The sequence below is a fragment of the Globicephala melas genome, chromosome X, assembly GCF_963455315.2.
Source record: "Globicephala melas chromosome X, mGloMel1.2, whole genome shotgun sequence".
Taxonomy (NCBI): domain Eukaryota; kingdom Metazoa; phylum Chordata; class Mammalia; order Artiodactyla; family Delphinidae; genus Globicephala; species Globicephala melas.
Genome location: NC_083335.1, coordinates 85,802,360 through 85,820,630, shown reverse-complemented (window position 1 = coordinate 85,820,630; position 18,271 = coordinate 85,802,360). Strand labels below are relative to the sequence as shown.

Here is an 18,271-nt window from a genome sequence, read left to right as displayed (position 1 = left end):
GTGGGCAGGCAAATGCTACAGGAGATGCAAGCTTAAGTGACTGGTTACTGAAGTCTAGCGGTGGCAGTGGCCGACGGACCTCTACTGTGTCCCTGTAAGCACTTTGGTGATAGCTTGCAGCCTTATAGTTCCATGATGGCTGCCATGTCCCCAAAGATGGGAAAGCAAGCAGGGAAAACATCACCCTCCCTACCTGACCGCATCCTTGTAACAGGAAACTTCCACAAGCTCGTCAGCGGACTTATGCCATCATTTGGCTAGAATCAGTTGACATGGCCACCTCTGGCAGCAAGGGAGGTGGGGAAAACGAAGACCTTGCAAAAGGGGACAAGATTGCCAGGCCGGACTAGAATTCATCCAACTGCTCTGGGAAGTGGTAGGGTACCTGGTGTGGGCAGATGTTGGTTTCTGGAAAACGGAGAAATCAAGTTTAGGCCTAGGGAGGGAGGCCTCTTGTTGGATTGTAGGAAGGATGGGCTATCAATTAAATGCGGAGGGGGAGTTTGCAGAGGGGCAATAAGAGTCAATTCAGAGAATCTGACAAGCTTCAGCTGGGCCTGAAGAGCAGCTATCTGCCATGTGCCAGACGGAACTCGAATGCCACTTCGGGGATCCCCAGGTGAAAGGGCTGCTCCCTTTCCTCCCTCAAAGTTTGCACAACTGAGTTGTGACCCCCTCACCTGTGCCAGGTCTGAGCTGGAGGCTGGAATCACAGTAATATACAATCCCTGCCCTGCAGAAGTTAACCGAAAACAGGTAAATCATAAGATCATGTGTATGAGTGGTAGTGGGATTTGAAATTGTGCAGGGAAAGGGTATTCTGGACCTGTGTGTGCCTGGGCCTAGGTGTGGAAAGGCAAGGTGTGTTTTTGCCTGTGGGTATGGGTGGTGATAGTGAAGGAAATCACTGAAACAGACCCAGAGTCATGAGCCTGTCTTGGGGAGTTTGTGATATGGTCAAGTGGGGACAGCCAATAGGCAGGTAGATGTAGAGAGCCAAAGAGGGAAATTTTAGTTATCACCAACATGTAGGGCTGGGAGTTCTAGCAGAGAAAAGGCTGGCATAGTCTAGTGCACTGGTTCTCAGCAGGAGATAATCTCCCCCACCCCCAGAGGACATCTGGCAGCGTCTGGAGACACTTTTGGTTGTGCCAACTGGTGGATGCTAGCGGGCAGAGGCCAGGGATGCAGCTAAACATCCTACAATGCTTCCTACAACAGAGAAATGTCAACAGTGCCTAAGCTGAAAAAACCCTGGCATGGTGGACTGGTTCTCAAACTTCTGGTCTCAGGATCCCTTTATATTCTTAAGAATTGAGAACATCCAAAGAGCTTTTGCTTATGTCATGCAGCCTCTGGAAAATTCCACCGCATGTGCAAGAGAGAATGACCATGAAAAAGTATTGTTGTGAATAGTTTTGACTTTGTGAACCCCCTGAAAGGGTTTCCTGAACCGGTAGAAAGCCTAGGACCACAGTTTGAGGATCTCTGGCCTGGTGTTTTAAGGTGCCAACTCTGGAACTGGAATTCCTGAGTTCGAACCACAGCTCCACTACTTACTAGGTGGGGCAAAGTGAATTAACGTTTCTGGTGCTCAGCATCCCCATTGTTGCCCATAGGCAACCTGCTACCTAAGACTACTATTTACGTGCAATAAAACACCTAAACAGGGTCAACTATTATTAGTACTGCAACTCCAACAAATATACCTGGCCTGGGGCTGACTTGCCTTCAACACGTTTATCAAGAGAATAAATCTAGTTCACCCAGGGAAGAGGCCCGAAGGGCTGGGCGGCGCCCTGGAAGTGGTGACCTCTTTTGCATTAGGTTTTGATGGAAGGGAAGGGTAGTGCAATGAAATAAGGGTATTCTGGTCAGGCTAGCAAAAACGCCGCTCCCAGGATAGGGGCCCGCGGTCCCCAGCAGAGCATGGGACCGAGAAGACCTGGAACCTTTGTGTTCCTCTGAGCGCTCCCCAATACATGTCCTCGTCCACCCCGGGGACCTCTACCTGCACCTTCCACAGAACCGTTTGCCCCGACTCAACATGGCGTTAGAATCCCACAAGACACCTTTGTCTTTAGGTCCCAACTGGAGGCTTTACCCCGCCTATTCGTCGCAGAGATCACCGCCCAAGGTCCGATGCCCGCCTAGCCCCTCGACGCGTCCGAGCGGGGCTCCCTTTTCAAAATGGCAGTAGCCCCCCGGCTGTTTGGGGGGCTCTGTTTCCGTTTCCGGGGACAGAAGCCGGAAGTAGCATTTATGGGGACTTTTCCTATCCCCAGCTGCGATGACTGTGAGAGGAGGGCGAACGGCCATGGCGGCGGTGGCAGAGAGTCCGGCGGCTGCGGCTGCGGCCGAGGACCGAGAGCCACAGCGTAAAGCGGTGCCGGGCCTGGAGAGCCAGCGGCGCCAGATCGAGAACGGCGAGAATGGGCGAGGGCATCCGCTGCGGGCGGGCGAAAGCTGGTGAGGCGGAGCTGCGAACGGAGCCTCGGCTAGGGGGACGATGGAGGCGTTGGGGAAGGTGGGGGACGGGGCGGCGAAGGTCCGCAGGAGAGGTGCCGTGGGGCGGAGTGGCCTGTGAGACTGAGGACAAGAGACGCGGGGAAGTGCCTTGTCTGTGAAAGAGGCGGGGCCGGGCCTGTGTGGTGGAGCCTGCGGCCTGAGAACCGGATTGTTGTGGAGAGGCAGGGGGTCGGATATATATTTTTTAAACATCTTTATTGGATTAAAATTGCTTTACAATGGTGTGTTAGTTTCTGCTGTATTACAAAGTGCATCACCTATACGTATATATATATCCCCATATCTCTTCCCTCTTGCGTCACCCTCCCACGCTCCCTATCCCACCACTCTAGGTGGACACAAAGCACCGAGCTGATCTCCCTGTGCCATGCGGCTGCTTCCCACTAGCTATCTATTTTACGTTTGGTAGTGTATATATGTCCATGCCACTCTCCCACTTCGTCCCAGCTTACCCTTCTCCCTCCCCGTGTCCTCAAGTCCATTCTCTATGTCTGCGTCTTTATTTCTGTCCTGCCCCTAGGTTCTTCATGACCACTTTTTTGTTTGTTTATTTTTTGGATTCCATATATATGTGTTAGCATACGGTATTTGTTTTTCTCTTTCTGGCTTCATTGTGTATGACAGACTCTAGGTCCATCCACCTCACTACAGATAACTCAGTTTCATTTCTTTTTATGGCTGAGTAATATTCCATTGTATATATGTGCCACATCTTCTTTATCCATTCATCTGTCGATGGACACTTAGGTTGCTTCCATGTCCTGGCTATTGTAAGTAGAGCTGCAGTGAACATTGGGGCGCATGTGCTTTTTTGAATTATGGCTTTCTCTGGGTATATGCCCAGTAGTGGGATTGCTGGGTTGTATGGTAGTTCTATTTTTAGTTTTTTAAGGAACCTCCATACTGTTCTCCATAGTGGCTGTATCAATTTACATTCAGGGGGGCGGATCTTGAGAAGAAAGGGCCACGGCGGCGGGGTCAGGCTCGCGTGGTGGAACTGAGAACCTGGGAAGGAGGTTTTCTCAGCAACAGAGCGGGGCAGCGTGGTCTGCGCGACGTAACGTAGCATTTGGGGGCGGCCCGCGGTGCTCCGCCGCGCCTGACAACGGAGGCGAGGCGGGTGATGTCAGGCGGAAGAGCGAAATCGGAGCCGAAAGGCTGAGGGGGGAGGGGAGTCGGAGCCTCCGTGACGGAGGGAGCTGGAGCCTGGGAACGAGGCTTGTGACGTAGGCCGAGGGGCGTGTCCTGGGGCAGAGGAAAGACTGCAGAGGGGAGGTGGTACCTTGTGAAGCAGAAAATGGCGCCTGCGAATGAGCAAAGTTTGTGACGCGGCGAGGTTTTTGCCTCTGGCCGAGCCCTTCTTCCCAGGACGGGAGAAAGTGCAGGTGATTGGCACGGGAGGGGCCTTCGATGTTACATTTGTTTTCTGTTTTGTAATGCTTTGTTTTTGTAATCAGGAACAAATAGCTTTTTAAAATGTCAACGCGTATCTTGATAAATCGGCTTGTTTAATTGATTTCTTTGCTAACCAGTGCTTGAAATGTACTGTTCCTGGGTTCATTTTATTTCTCGCCGAGTTGTATCTCGTTTTTTAAGTTGTGAAATACGTAAGACCTGTAAAGATTATATGAAACGTTTACGTAGCCCAGGTTGATGGACATTCTATAAAAATAAACGGCCTGTGCTCTTCAAAAATTTCAAGGTCGTGAGAGACAAAGGATGAAGAACTGTTCCAGACTGAAGAAATTAACGGGATTTAACGAGTCATGATAACTAAATGCAAAGTGTGATCCTGGGTTGGATCCCGGAGCAGAAAAAATAAATTATTTAAAAATAAGTTTTTTCTCATAAAATGAATTTTCTCTCTTTTACTGTAAAAGATATGAATGGGGAAATTGGTAAAATTTTACTAAGGTCTGAAGATTAGCTATTAGTACTGCTAATTCCTTGCTTTTGATAATTGTATTTTGAGTATGAAAGGGAATATCTTTGTTTTTAGGAAATACATGTCGAAATATTTAGGGGTAAAGAACCATCGTGTAAGCAAGCTTACTCTGAAATCGTTGAAAGAATGGCATATATAAAAACGTATTTAAAGAAATAATCGAGCAAATGGGTAAAATTTTAAATTTGGAGAATCTGGATGAAGGGCACGCGGGAATTCTTTGTATTATTTTCGCTATTTTTCTGAGTCTATTTCAAAGTTAAAAATTTAAAGAATAATAAAAAAATTTGTGAATTAATCACCTAGGTTAAGATTCAGACCGTTACCTTAAGAAATCTTTCTGTGCCCCTCCCAGATGAAGATCCCTCTCCCTGCCAGGGGAAGTTATTACCCTGAATTTTTAATTTCGTTAACGTTTCCCCACCATTGTATGCATCCCTAAATAGTATTTGTGGTCTAAGCTTTCATTTTATTGAGGATATATATGAAATCAGACTGGATGCACATGGTGTGCCCTTTGCATCATGTCAGGTGGGTACTCTGTATTCACATGACGTCATTGGTGATGTTAGCCTTGATCACTTGGTGAAGGTATCTGCTGGGTTTCTCCACTGTGCAGGTACTATTTTCCTCTTTCCGTACACAGTAATTCTTTTTAAAAATAATTTATGTCCATCCTTTCCTCAAAATGTTTTAACAGTCTTCCTATTTTATTCAATGTAACTGCTAAAATTCTTACAATGACTTGCAAGGCTTTAGGATTGCGAGGCTGGTCCCTGGCTCTGATCTTCTCCCATGCTCTTCTGATTTCCCTCCCCCTCACTTTCCCCATCCGGCCATGTTGGACTCTTGCTGTTCCTCGAACGCCTCAAGCATGCTCTCACCTGAGAGCCTTTAGGAGTGAGGTTTGCTCATTTTACAGAGTTATTTAATCACAGTACTAGCGAAATATATATTCCTGTTACTGGAGAGACAAGTTGAGATTCCCCAAATCGGAAATATGGAACTGAGCAGTTTGTTTTACCATTACACTATAGCTCTCCAGCAAGGCAAAACCTCAATCCATCCTGAGAATAAACAATAACAGGAACGTTTTTATAGCCCACTTGGAGGTGTTCAGAAGGGCGGGGGGGGCCTTTGGTTTCTGCCCCATCCTACCTTTACAGCCTTGTGACAATACCCTTTAAAATTATCCCACCAGTACCAGCTTTCCTCTTGGGGTGCTGAAAATGTTTTGGAAGTAGATAGAGGTTGTGGTTGCACAATGCTGAATGTACTAAATGCCATTGAATTGTTCACTTTTTAAATGGTTAATTTTATGTCATGTGAATAAAAAATTATGCTCTGTCAATAAAAAAAATTTATCCCATCGATGTTGGTTCAGTGAAGCCAGTTTATCTCTGCTTTTGTGGATAATATGCAGCATTTTTCCTTAGCTCCATTTTTTAATGCTTATCTAGAGCAGAGCACCTCAAGATTCTTTAATTTGCTGTCTATTTTATAGGGGTTTGCTGCAGTGGTCAGGAAATTTGTGCTTATAAAGCATTTCAAAGTCATGGACTAACCCCAAATCATATACCTAATATCCATATTAATATTTGCACCTTCTATCTTTTGTCAGCTGGCAGATTTGGGTGGGGGCATTTAATTAATTTGGCCATCTAAATTGATTTAATTTCTAGGAGAAGCTTAAATTTTAAGAGAAAATTCAAATCTGTGATAGTTTAGCCTCCTTGGCAAATTTTCGAGGATGAACCATCTAAAACAAATCTGGGATAGCTGGAGTCTCTAGGTCTGTGCAGGGTGGGGATAGTTTCCTAACAGAGGTAAGCAAGCATGAGGTTCTCTTTGCTCAGGTTAAGGAAGGTGGGTGGCTGGGTTCAGTATTGCAGAATCGACTGTGATGTGTGAAGGGGAAGCAACGTCTCACTGGAGCTTAAGAGACTAGCCTAGAAATGTTGAGGGTTTTCTGTCAATGGAGAAGTCTGCACAGCACGGGGAACCGTTACCTTTAATGAAGACCCTAGAACTAAACCGACTGAAATTTTCACACGTTTGGTTGGCGATTGCTGCTATAGCTCTTACACAAGGTAAATATGCTTTGGCCACTGGATCTAATGAAAGACTGAAAAAAACAATAGGCCTCTGACAATTCCCCTCTAATTGAGTCGGCACCCTTAGTACCTGTTCAGACTTTTTGTGAACCAAAAAGGGAAAGGAGTTTGTGAGTCTAGCGTCCTGGAGGGGGGAGCTTTTGGTAGACAGTTACTGTACTAGTCTTTGTTGCTTGAACATTATGCTTTTTAGCTTGAAAACTATGCAGTTATTGAAAGATATTTATATTAGTATATCTAATTATATATAATTAATAACTAATCTAGGAAGATAAACTTTCTTTTTGGTTTGTCATTTTTAAAAATATCAAGTTTGAAAAATGAAAGCTTTTCTGAAATTTTCAAGTTAATTAAAATTGGGGGAATTTTGGATAAACCTAATGATGCTATTATCATTCCTTTTATAGGGCAAAGGAGCAGATCTTTGTGGTATCTCCCAGAGATAGTTTAGACAGAAAAGAACATCTTAACAGTGTTATTATTCTGACTTTGGCCTGAATTTGTGAAAGACAAAGGAAGAATAGTTGTTTTTTAACAAGATATAAATTGAAGTAAAGACAAGAAATATTTACACTCAACCTCGTAAAACACAGTGATAAATAACAAAGATTATTAGGAGCTTAACTTTTTTTTAAAGCAAGAATTCTTTTTAAAAAATGAGCTAAGGAGATGTCAGAAGGTACCAAGAGTTAACAGTAATTTGGTGACAGAAAAAGGAACTTCCAGTCTGGGCATAAATTAATGTAGTCATTTTACAGAAAAAGGCCCAAATTCTAATTTTTCTCCTTTGGTACATTATTCATGTAACAATTTATAGAAAGGATTTATTTATATGCCTGCCTTCTTATTTGTGTATGTAGGCTTATACAGATATATAAATAATAAATTTAGAACAATGTAATAGCACATTTACCATCTGAATAAGCTAACAACCTTTTAATAAAACAAGTAGGAAACCATCTCTTAGTTTACATCCATATTTCTATTTCTCTGTAATTATTATACCTAGTGTAATGATTAACCAGAATAACCAATATTTTCTCCAGACACAAGAGAAATCTAGAGGACAGACAATATTTTTAGTAAATTCTTTCCATAAGCACATATTTCATATCATTTTAACAAATTTGAGGAAACACAAACATAAGTGACTTTAGGAAGATCCATTTTATTTCTGTATACTAGCAACAAGACATTAGAAAGTTAAAATTTGAAAGATACCATTTACAGTAGCAACCAAAAAAAATTGAAGTGTAGGAGTAAATAACAATGTGGTGCTTTTTCATTAGACAATGACAACTCTGTCATGACTGCCACCTGAGCTGACAGATTATGAGCCATCCCAATTCAGAGATGTTAAAAAAGTTTTTGTGTCTTTGAATTGAAAAAACATGCTAGTGATACTTTGTGAAAATTTATGTAAAACTTCAGTCTTCTATGATGGCTTTAGAAATCCAGGTTGTAGCCAGGTCTGGAGGTTTTGCTTACCACTCTAAAAAGTGATTTTAATGTTAATCTTCCTTAAAAATCTGCTTTTAAAAAAACCCATTGAGCTGTGGCTCCTTTTGCTTCGAAGATCCCATTAACAATAAACTAGCTTTACTGAGTAACCTCATAGACCATCAATGGAGGCAATTAAAACCTTGAAGGGGAGGTGAAGGTACAGTGGCAGAGGGTAAGGTCCGCAATGGGGTTTTCTAGATGAGTGATGGGAAGTGTCTGTGGCTTGAGCCACTGGAGTGCGGAGGGTGTGTGTTTCTGGCATGAATGAAGTACGGGGTCTGTGGGGGTCACTGCAACCCCCCAAATAAATAACTGAATAAAAAACAACCCACAGAAAAGTTTGCCTATTTGGGCAACATGTGACTATTCCAGGGTTTTTCTATCTCCCCATCCCCCTACCTTTCTGATCCTTTTTTAAACAAAGAAAAGTTGCCATTTTAAGGAATCCAATTTATAGAGTTAAATCGTTGGAAAACTGTTACGTATTTTTTATCAGTTTTGTAATTTTTTAAAAAAGTGTTTATTTGAGGCTGTTAAATACTTGGGACAGCCTTTTATGTGTCAACAATTCCATAGCAGGGACTTCCCTGGTGGTCCAGTGATTAAGATTCCGCACTTCCACTGCAGCGGGCAAGGTTCGATCCCTGGTCTGGGAACTAAGATCTTGCATGCCACGGGTGGGCGCAGCCAAAAAAAAAAGAAAAAAAAAAATTCCATAGCAGAGCAGGTTTGTGTTGGAGTTGGAGGGGGGAAGGAGGATTACGTGTACATGAACTTTTTTGTCTAAGCCCTGGGATCAGAACAGTAACAGCTAATGTTCATTTAGCACTTATTATATGTCAAGTATTTTGCAGACTTCAGAATTTCTCATGACATTTTACAAAGGCAGATTTCAACAGTCCTAAATGTTTATCCTAGTAGTGCATATAAAAGTCTCCTTTAAAAGAGAATAGGTCAAACTGCACTTAAAGGTGGTTCAGGTGGTAAATTTTATGTTTTAACCACAGTTTTACATAAAGAGTGAGCTAGTCACCATACACTTAGAAATTTACTCTAAAGCCAAAATAAATCCTAAATAAGAAATTATTTTTAAGATGGCAGTATACAGTTTTTGAAGGAAAACTTTATGATTCCTTTAGCAGTTGAAATTCTTTTTGATTTCTGAGTGGGTTTTCAGAATTTAACAATCCATTTCTTAGCTGAAGATTTTTGTATCCTTTACAAACACTGCACATTTAACAAATGGCTAAGTCTTACAACATTAGCTGCAAGTAAGTTATTTTGAACCTAATTTGACTGTGTTACCCCACAGACTAATACAAGTGAATTATTGTTTATTCCATAATAAAATCTCCTGTTTTCTGGCCCCATGGGTATGGGTATGGGTTTTGGTTTTTTTTTTTGCCGTTATTGAGCACACTTTCTGTTTTTAATCATCAAATCTCTTTTAGTATCCTAAGAAGTTAAGCATTCTATCCAAATCTGGATTTCACTGAATACATTTTGCTTCTAATTTATTTTTATATGATGCTGAAAATTTTTTTAAATGTTGAATTCTGGGAAGAATTTCTTTTTTTAATCGGAAATATAGTTGGCGTATAGCGCTGTATTAGTTTCAGGTGTTCATGAAACTTGTCATCTTGACTTGTAACATGTTGATACTTTTAGTCTAATAACCGTGTGAAGTGGTACCACTAACCCCCAGATAGCCGTGTGACACCCCTGTCACCTGTCTGGTCCAGGTTCCTCGTGGAGCAGCACTGGTACAAGCAGTGGGAAGTATACGTGCAGGGAGGAGACCAGGACCCCAGCACCTTCCCTGGCTGCATCAACAATGCTGAGCTCTTTGAAGGTACCAGGCTTCTGCCTCCCAACATCAGCCAAGCCTGGACTTCTTGTCATCTTTGTCCCCGCAAATGATCATGAGCCCCTTTTCTGTGCTAGGTCATTGGTGAGATGGCCAGAGTGACTCATCACTTTCCTTCCCTGATTGTTCCTCTGCCACCTCCCCCCGCCCTCCTGCAGACCAGGTAAACTGGCGCCTCAAGAAGGGACTGGTGGAAGGTGAGGACTATGTGCTGCTCCCAGCGGCTGCTTGGCATTACCTGGTCAACTGGTATGGTCTAGAGCATGGCCAGCCTCCCATTGAACGCAAGGTATAGTGGGTGGGGAGGGTGCTGGGGGGTGGCTTTTATAGGGCGGGGAGCGTAGGAGGAAGGCCTCCATAGGCCCAGGATGGGTCCAGACCTGTGTGTTCACGTATGCTGTATCCATACACCTGGGTCTGCCCTCTCCTCCTCTCCCAGGTCATTAGATGGTATCTTGCTGTGTCCCCTGCATTTGCTCGCCTGTGTGTGCTCCCCTCACAGAGCCTCGTACGTGTGTCTATGCCATGTGTGTTTGTCTGTGTGGATGTTCCTCTGATCTCAAAGGTCGTCGTTCCTGTGTCCATGTGTGTGTTGGGTGGGTACACCTGTGTGTGCATCCTTCCCTCCTTCCAGGTCGTGGAGCTGTCCAACATCCAGAAGGTTGAAGTGTACCCAGTAGAACTGCTGCTCATCCAGCACAGTGATATGGACACAGCTCACACCGCTCAGTTCAGCCGCACAGATTCTGTTGGTGAGTCTAAGGGTCGTGGAATGAGTTGGCATTCCCAGCCACGGTCACAGCTCGGTGACCTAAGGAATCTGATGCCAAGATGGGTGGATCCTCCAGGGTCCCAGGAAGACCTTGAATGTGCTCCATCACCCTCCACAGACCTAGTTCTGCGCACCGCTCAAGAGCAGTTTCTGGTGAGCCCCCAAGAAGAGACACGGCTGTGGATCAAGAACGCGGAGGGCTCTTTTGAGAGGTTGTGCAACACACGTGTCACAGTGCTTGACGCCGCTCTCAAGACTGGGCAGGTAAGGGTGGGGAGGACTTCTTGGCCCACCACCCGTGCTCAGGTTGGGGGAAGTGAGGGCTAGGTGTCCGTGGACCCTCCATGAATGCCTTTCCTGATCTTTACTCCTCTTCCTCCAACCCAGGTGGTCATCATGGAGACCCGAAACAAGGATGGCACTTGGCCCAGCGCACAGCTGCCCGCCATGTGAGCCCTTGGGGTTTCCAGTCCAGAGTGGGATCCCACAGTAGGCAGAACAACTGAGCCCAAGAGCACATTCCACCCACAAGTAGTAGGTCCTCAGCTGATAAGAGTTTCTCATCCGTCCCAGGAGCAGCGCGTCGGAGGAGGATGAGGACTTCCAGGGCCAGCCGGGCATCTGTGGTCTCACCAATCTGGGCAACACGTGCTTCATGAACTCGGCCCTGCAGGTTGAGCCATTAGGTCTAGGTCTGGCACTGCGCAGGGATGGATTTGAGCGTTGGAGATTGGGGACAGAGCTAGGGGGGTATTGCAGGGCAAGGGGTCAGTTGGAAGCTGGGGCCCCACAGTCTGGCTCGACATGCCCACGTTACTTTCTGAAATGTTAATGCCTCTTCCTTCCACTTGCTCCCTGCTTTCCCTTGTCTTCTCTCCTTCGTCACCACATTCTTCCTTCTCCTGAAATTCTTCTCTCCCCTACTTCCCTGCCCCTTCTCTTTCTTTCCCCTTCCTCCTGTCTCCCTTTCCTCTGTCCCCACCTTGGTTACCTCTCTCGCCTCTTCATGCACCTGGCCCCTGCCTTCTGCAGTGCCTCAGCAACGTGCCACAGCTCACCAACTACTTCCTCAAAAACCGCTACCTGGAGGAGCTCAACTTCTGCAACCCACTGGGCATGAAGGGGGAGATCGCAGAGGCCTATGCGGACCTGGTGAAGCAGGCGTGGTCCGGCCACCACCGCTCCATCGTGCCCCACGTGTTCAAGGTGTGGCTCAGCCCTGGCCGGTTCCTCTGTGCCCCCACCCCCCAACTCCCTCACGCTCTGACGGCCCTGCCCATCTTCTCAGACCAAGGTCGGCCACTTTGCGTCCCAGTTTCTGGGCTACCAGCAGCATGACTCACAGGAGCTGCTGTCGTTCCTCCTGGATGGGCTGCACGAGGACCTCAATCGTGTTAAGAAGAAGGAATATGTGGAACTGTGCGATGCTGCTGGGAGGCCAGATCAGGTGGGCGCTCCTGGAAGACCCCCATCCTGAGAGCCTCATTAAAGCCACTAGGGCCTCTGCCTCAGGAATTTTCTGGCCTCCCTGGAGTATCCCGCACACCACCATTTTCTATTAAGCTCCTCTTCCCTGACCTCGGTCCCAACCTTGGCTCCAACGCCACATCTGCGCTCATGCCCAACCCAGAGTTAACCCCCACCTGGTCTCCTGCCCCAAATAATCCCTGGCCCCGACAGTGAACGCAGTCTCCAGATAGCCCTCACTGTAACTCTGCCTCTGGATTTTACCGGTGGCCGTAACCTTAACTTTAATCCCATGCACATCCACCCCATACCATGGTTTTCCCCGGCCCCGGGCAAGCCTCACCACCCACCATGACACTCAACAGGAGGTTGCTCAGGAGGCCTGGCAGAACCACAAACGGCGGAACGATTCTGTGATTGTGGACACTTTCCATGGCCTCTTCAAGTCCACGGTGGTGTGCCCTGATTGTGGCAACGTGTCTGTGACCTTCGACCCCTTCTGCTACCTCAGTGTCCCATTGCCTATGACCCACAAGAGGGTCATGGAGGTCTTCTTTGTCTCCATGGACCCCCGCCGCAAGCCAGAGCAGGTACGGGGGGAATGGGGACAGGGGACGTAATGAGGGACATGTAGTCAGAGTTCGTTTGATTACTCTGTCGTACCTCAGGGTTTCCTTCACTAACTCACCACACATCCTTCTGCTCTTTTGTGGATACCGTTCCTCCCTCAGCACCGGCTCGTGGTCCCCAAGAAAGGCAAGATCTCGGATCTGTGTGTGGCTCTGGCCAAACACACTGGTGTCTCGCCAGAAAGGGTGAGGCTCTGCAGATAGAAGGAGGGTGGGATTCAGGGGCAGGGGGGCAGAGAGAGGCAGAAGGGCCTGGGGGAGACCTGGCAGACTGACCGGTCCCCTCTCTGCATCCCATTCTCAGATGATGGTGGCCGATGTCTTCAGTCACCGCTTCTATAAGATCTACCAGCTGGAGGAGTCTCTGAGCAGCATCTTGGACCGAGATGATATCTTCATGTGAGTGAGAGGACGAGGGGAGATGAGGGCTTCTCAGGAACCTCCTCCGTTAACCACCTTCCCTCTCCCTTCCTCGGCCTGATTCACAGGGCACCTGCGCAGCTCGGGGCTTCGGCCACGTGCCTTAGTGGGGCAGGGGGCTAGGGGCTGTCAGTGAGTGGGGCGACACATCCTTATACAGGGCGTCCTTGGCTGTTTTCCTCCTTGTTATGTGAGGGAGGCTCCTGTTTCTTTATTTTATTCAGCACTTAACTAGTACCTTGTATGTACCCGATGCTGATCTGCACTCCTTACTCACATTGCATGCCTCAAAAACCAAGTGATTTTTGAAATGGGGAACACTAAGATGCTTTCTGAACATAAGAACATTCAGAGCAGGTTTGAAATCTTTGGGTAACTAAAATAGAAGGTGCTTTATGAGTAGAAAAATTTTTGTAAACCAAGCAGTTTAGTTTTCCAAAAAGAAAATGGTTTTAGATCCCTGTGTCACAAAAAATTTTTGTCAACTCCCTCAGTGCGCTGATAACACCAAAGTACTTTATCTAACATCACATAAACAAAGGGCTGTGTAAATCATCCAACAGTTTGTAAAATACAGAACCCTGGGTAACTCTTCGGACCCTTTTAAAAATATTTTCAGACTGTGAGTGGTGAGTGGCTGGAGCAACTGGGGTAGAATCCTCGAATCCCTCTTGGGTGTCCTGATCAGGCATGACCTGATGTCCATCCCCCACAGATACGAGGTGTCAGGCAGGGCTGCTATTGGCGAGAACTCCAGAGAGGACGTTGTGCTTCCTATCTACCTGCGGGAGCGCACCCCAGCCCGGGACTACAACAATTCTTACTATGGCCTGATGCTCTTTGGGCACCCGCTCCTGGTGTCGGTGCCCCGGGACCGGCTCTCCTGGGACGCCCTGTATCACATCCTGCTGTACCGCCTCTCGTGAGTCTGCTGTTTGGGGTCAGGCAGGGAGGTGGGGTCAGAACTCAGATCCGGGCGTCTAGCTGCTTAGTTGCCACTTCCCGTCTGCATCCAGAAGACAGCTCAAACTTAACATGGCCAGAGAGGAACTTGTAGGCTTTTTTCTTTCTCTAAATTTCTGACTTTGCACCACTTCTCCTAGGTGTTGGGGATACACAGAGGTGAACAAGACAGACAAAATGCAGACTTCATCTTGTACTTAATTGTCTCTTCCTTGGAGAGGCTTGGTTGTTTGTGTTTTTACTGATAGATTTTCATTGTGCTTAAAATCCAGAGTCCTTACCAAGGCAAACAACAGTGCGTTATCTGGCTTCACCTCTCTCTCATGTTGCACTTACAAGTGCTTCTCAGAGGCCTTCCCTGATGGAAATTTACAGCTGATTGTGTGCCTGTTTACCAGTGGCTTATCATACTTAAGATCCACGCTCCTTAACTGTGGCACACAAGATCCTACATTGTCAGGCTGCCTCTTCCCGTGTCCCTCTGGCATCTCCTGAGACCTTCCGGGCTCCTCCTTAAGAACTGTTTGTGTGTGGGTTTACCAGTGGCTTCCCATCATAAGCAAAGTAGGATTCTGGGCTCTGTCCTCCCTGCCCTCGGGTCCCTCCTTGAGAGTCTCCTCTGCTCTGTCGGCAGACGCTATGTGACCAGACCCAGCTCGGATGACGAGGATGATGGGGATGAGAAAGGTGAGGAGGAGAAAGGAGAGAGGATCGGCAAGGATGAGGGTCTGTACAAGCAGTCCCATGGCCTGAGGGAGGGTCAGGGGGTTTGGGGTCGGTCTGGCCCACACAGGGTCCACATGGATGTGTATTGCAGCTCAACCCCCTGGGGCTCACACATTTCCACCTCTGACATCCTCTTCTGTCCCAGCAGACCTGGAGGATAAGGACAACCTCCCTAAGCCTGGACATGTGGCTGGGGGCAGCTCCCAAGACCCTGGGCCGGAGCAGGCTGGGCCCAGCTCTGGAGTCGCGGGCGGGAGCCGGGCCCCCGTGGACAACTCCCCTGGACCATCCCACTGGCCCCAGAGAGCACGGCGCAAGCACCTCTTCACCCTGCAGACAGTGAATTCCAATGGGACCAGCGACCGCTCGACCTTCAACGAGGATACCCATGGTGTCTCCTTCAGCTGTGAGCCAGGGTTGGGGAGGCGGGAGGGGGGTGTGCTTGGCAGCAGGGCCCATGACCACCTCCCCTCGCCCCCAGCCCAGCCGTACATTGCCATCGACTGGGAGCCAGAGATGAAGAAGCGTTACTATGACGAGGTGGAGGCTGAGGTAAACGAGATCCTGGGGATGGGAGGCACTTTCACCTTGCGCTACACACAAAGTCCATGCTCTTAACCACTCGGTGTGTGTCTTCCACCCCGACTCCTTTTTATCCCCCACAACCCCCATCCTCATACCTGGCTGTCCATTCCCCCAACCTAGGGCTACGTGAAGCATGACTGTGTTGGGTACGTGCTGAAGAAGGCTCCGGTGCGGCTGCAGGAGTGCATCGAGCTCTTCACCACCACTGAGACCCTGGAGAAGGAAAACCCCTGGTGAGGGCCCAGAACAGGGCCTCTGGGGGTGCAGTTGGGTGGGACCACCTCCCCCAGTCCGTCACCACTAAATACACCTCCTTCCCCCTCCCCCTCACTCGAAGCCTTCCTGCCACTCTGGCCACCAACACCCCAAGCCTATTCCTACCTCAGAGCCTTTGCCTGGGCTGTTCCTTCTCCCAGGGTCATTCTTCCTCTAGTTATCTACAGGATTTGACCTCCATTTTGCTCAGGTCTCTGAGCAAATGTTACCTCCTCAGAGAGACCTTCTCTTACTCTTCTGTTAAAAGCCGCTCCTCTCCCAGCCATCAGCTCCCTCCATTCCCTCTTTCTAGCTCTGTAACACCACTTGATGTCACCTCCTAGATCCCCTTTTGCATCGTTTTTTTGTATTTTCTGTTAGAGTGAACCCCTTAAGGGGGAAGACTTTTAAGTTCACTGTGTGTCTCTTCTCACTGATTATAATGGTGTGGGCTGTGCAGTAGATACTCATTAGATCCTTGCAGAATAAGCAAAACAGAAAAAGAGAACCAAAAAAGACAAAACCAGTCTAAAAAATAAGAGCGGCATCTCCATGGAGCAGAAAGGGAATAGAAATACAAAGTAGTGCCAAAGGACTCAACAGTAGACCGTCAGTAAATACCTGGTGAGTGAGTCAGTGAATAAAATAGAAGAGAGAAAACTGGAGTGAGAGAGGCAGGCTCTAAAAGAAGGCTAGTGTCTCACAGACTGGAAGCCAAACAAAAACACACGCCAGTACAAAAGTGTATACAGTGGGGAGTTGGTGAGTACTTGGTAGGATTTTAACATGTCAAGAGAGCAAACTAGAGTAACAGGCAGACTAGGAGTAAGAGCAGCATCTCTGGACGAGACGTGGCCCACAAAGGCCGCATGGCACAAAGAGCATGCGGTAGGTGCTCAGAAAGTGTCTGTGTCCTGACTCGGGCTCCATCTCTAGGTACTGCCCCAATTGCAAGCAGCACCAGCTGGCCACCAAGAAGCTGGACCTGTGGATGCTGCCGGAGACGCTCATCATCCACCTGAAGCGCTTTTCCTACACCAAGTTCTCCCGCGAGAAGCTGGATACCCTTGTGGAGTTTCCTATCCGGTCCGGGGCCCGGGGAGGCTGGCTGTGGGGGGAAGGCAGGCAATGGGGAAGGGGGCGCCAGCAGTGTTAACCCTCTCCCCACCCACAGGGACCTGGACTTCTCCAAGTTTGTCATCAAGCCGCAGAACGAGTCGGCCCCAGAGCTGTACAAATATGATCTCATTGCAGTTTCCAACCATTACGGGGGCCTGCGGGATGGACACTGTATGTGCCAGGCTGTGGCAGGGCCGTGTGCTGGGGGGTCAGGATGTCCCCAGTGGGTGTCCCCAGATGTGTGAACGGGTGGCGAGGTCATTAGGGTGGGAGGAGTGAGAGCGGACGTGGACGCCTCTTAGGGGCAGGAGGGTGGGTGAGGACAGCTTCCCCTCTTTTATAGACACGACATTTGCCTGCAACAAGGACAGCGGTCAATGGCACTACTTCGATGACAACAGTGTCTCACCTGTGACTGAGAATCAGATTGAGGTGTGATTTCCATCCTCCCTTCTCCCGACACCCTCCTCCCCGATCCACACTGACTCCTGTCCTCTCCTTGCAGTCCAAGGCAGCCTATGTCCTGTTCTACCAACGCCAGGATGTGGCACGTCGCCTGCAACCCCAGCCCAGCTTATCTGACCCCCCAGCGTCCCCAGCCTTTGGTACCCCAGCCAACTCTGAGTTCATGGATGTAAATTGAGGGGCCCTGGCCCTGCCACAGGGAAGGTAGCCATCTCTGCTCTCTTCCTTCCCAGCTCCACCCCTGTCCTCTTACCTGTGTTAGGTGCCCCATGCCAGACGCCACAGGCTTAGTCGTGGCTACTGTTCTCCTGTGCTGCTATATTGCTTTCTCTTGGGGAAGAAGAGGGCATGTCTCCTTCCAGCAGTGTGTTCCCTACCTGTGTTTGCCCCTTAGAGCATTAACCCTCCCTTCTATTCTCTATTTATGGTTGTCCCCTTCCCTCTTGTCCTCAACCTGGGGTGAACTGAGGGGTTGGTGGTGGGATGCACCTGAACACAGAGTGTATTTTCTTATTGAGACTCTGTACTTTCTGCTGTGTACATATAAACGTGCCAGTGTGTTCCTTGGCAGTGTGGGTTTTTTTCTTTTAACATACTTACCAAGCACCAGTTTTATGCCTGTGTGCTTACTGAATGCCAGGTGTGTGATGGCTGCTGCTCTGAGTGCACCATCTCTGTGCCAGGTACTATTCTAAGTGCTTCTGAAGCACCATCTGCGCATCAGACACGATTCTCAGCACCAACTGCATGCCCAGTGTTTCCCAAAGCATTTTGGGAATATCGACTCATAATCCTCACAACAGTCTCACGCAGGAGTTGTCATCGCCAATTTCAGATGGGGAAACAGATACAGAGGTCAAGTAATTGCTCGAGCTAGGTCCAGAGGTCAGTACACCTTATCAGTTACACGGC

At 48.0% G+C, this 18,271-nt stretch overlaps 1 protein-coding gene across 1 annotated transcript; it reads left to right on the top strand.

Moving 5' to 3' along the window:
• The first annotated feature begins 2,175 nt into the window (after positions 1–2,175).
• USP11 (ubiquitin specific peptidase 11) lies at positions 2,176–17,922 on the top strand. Its single transcript, XM_060292649.1, is given in 22 exon segments — positions 2,176–2,307; positions 2,309–2,469; positions 9,834–9,943; positions 10,117–10,247; positions 10,593–10,710; positions 10,849–10,994; positions 11,118–11,179; positions 11,304–11,403; positions 11,763–11,936; positions 12,019–12,177; positions 12,563–12,787; positions 12,929–13,012; positions 13,131–13,225; positions 13,962–14,168; positions 14,844–14,896; positions 15,084–15,326; positions 15,417–15,487; positions 15,641–15,753; positions 16,712–16,861; positions 16,950–17,065; positions 17,238–17,326; positions 17,400–17,922. Coding segments are annotated over 22 exon segments (2,862 nt in total). The 5' UTR covers positions 2,176–2,190; the 3' UTR covers positions 17,538–17,922.
• The last annotated feature ends 349 nt before the right edge of the window (positions 17,923–18,271 follow it).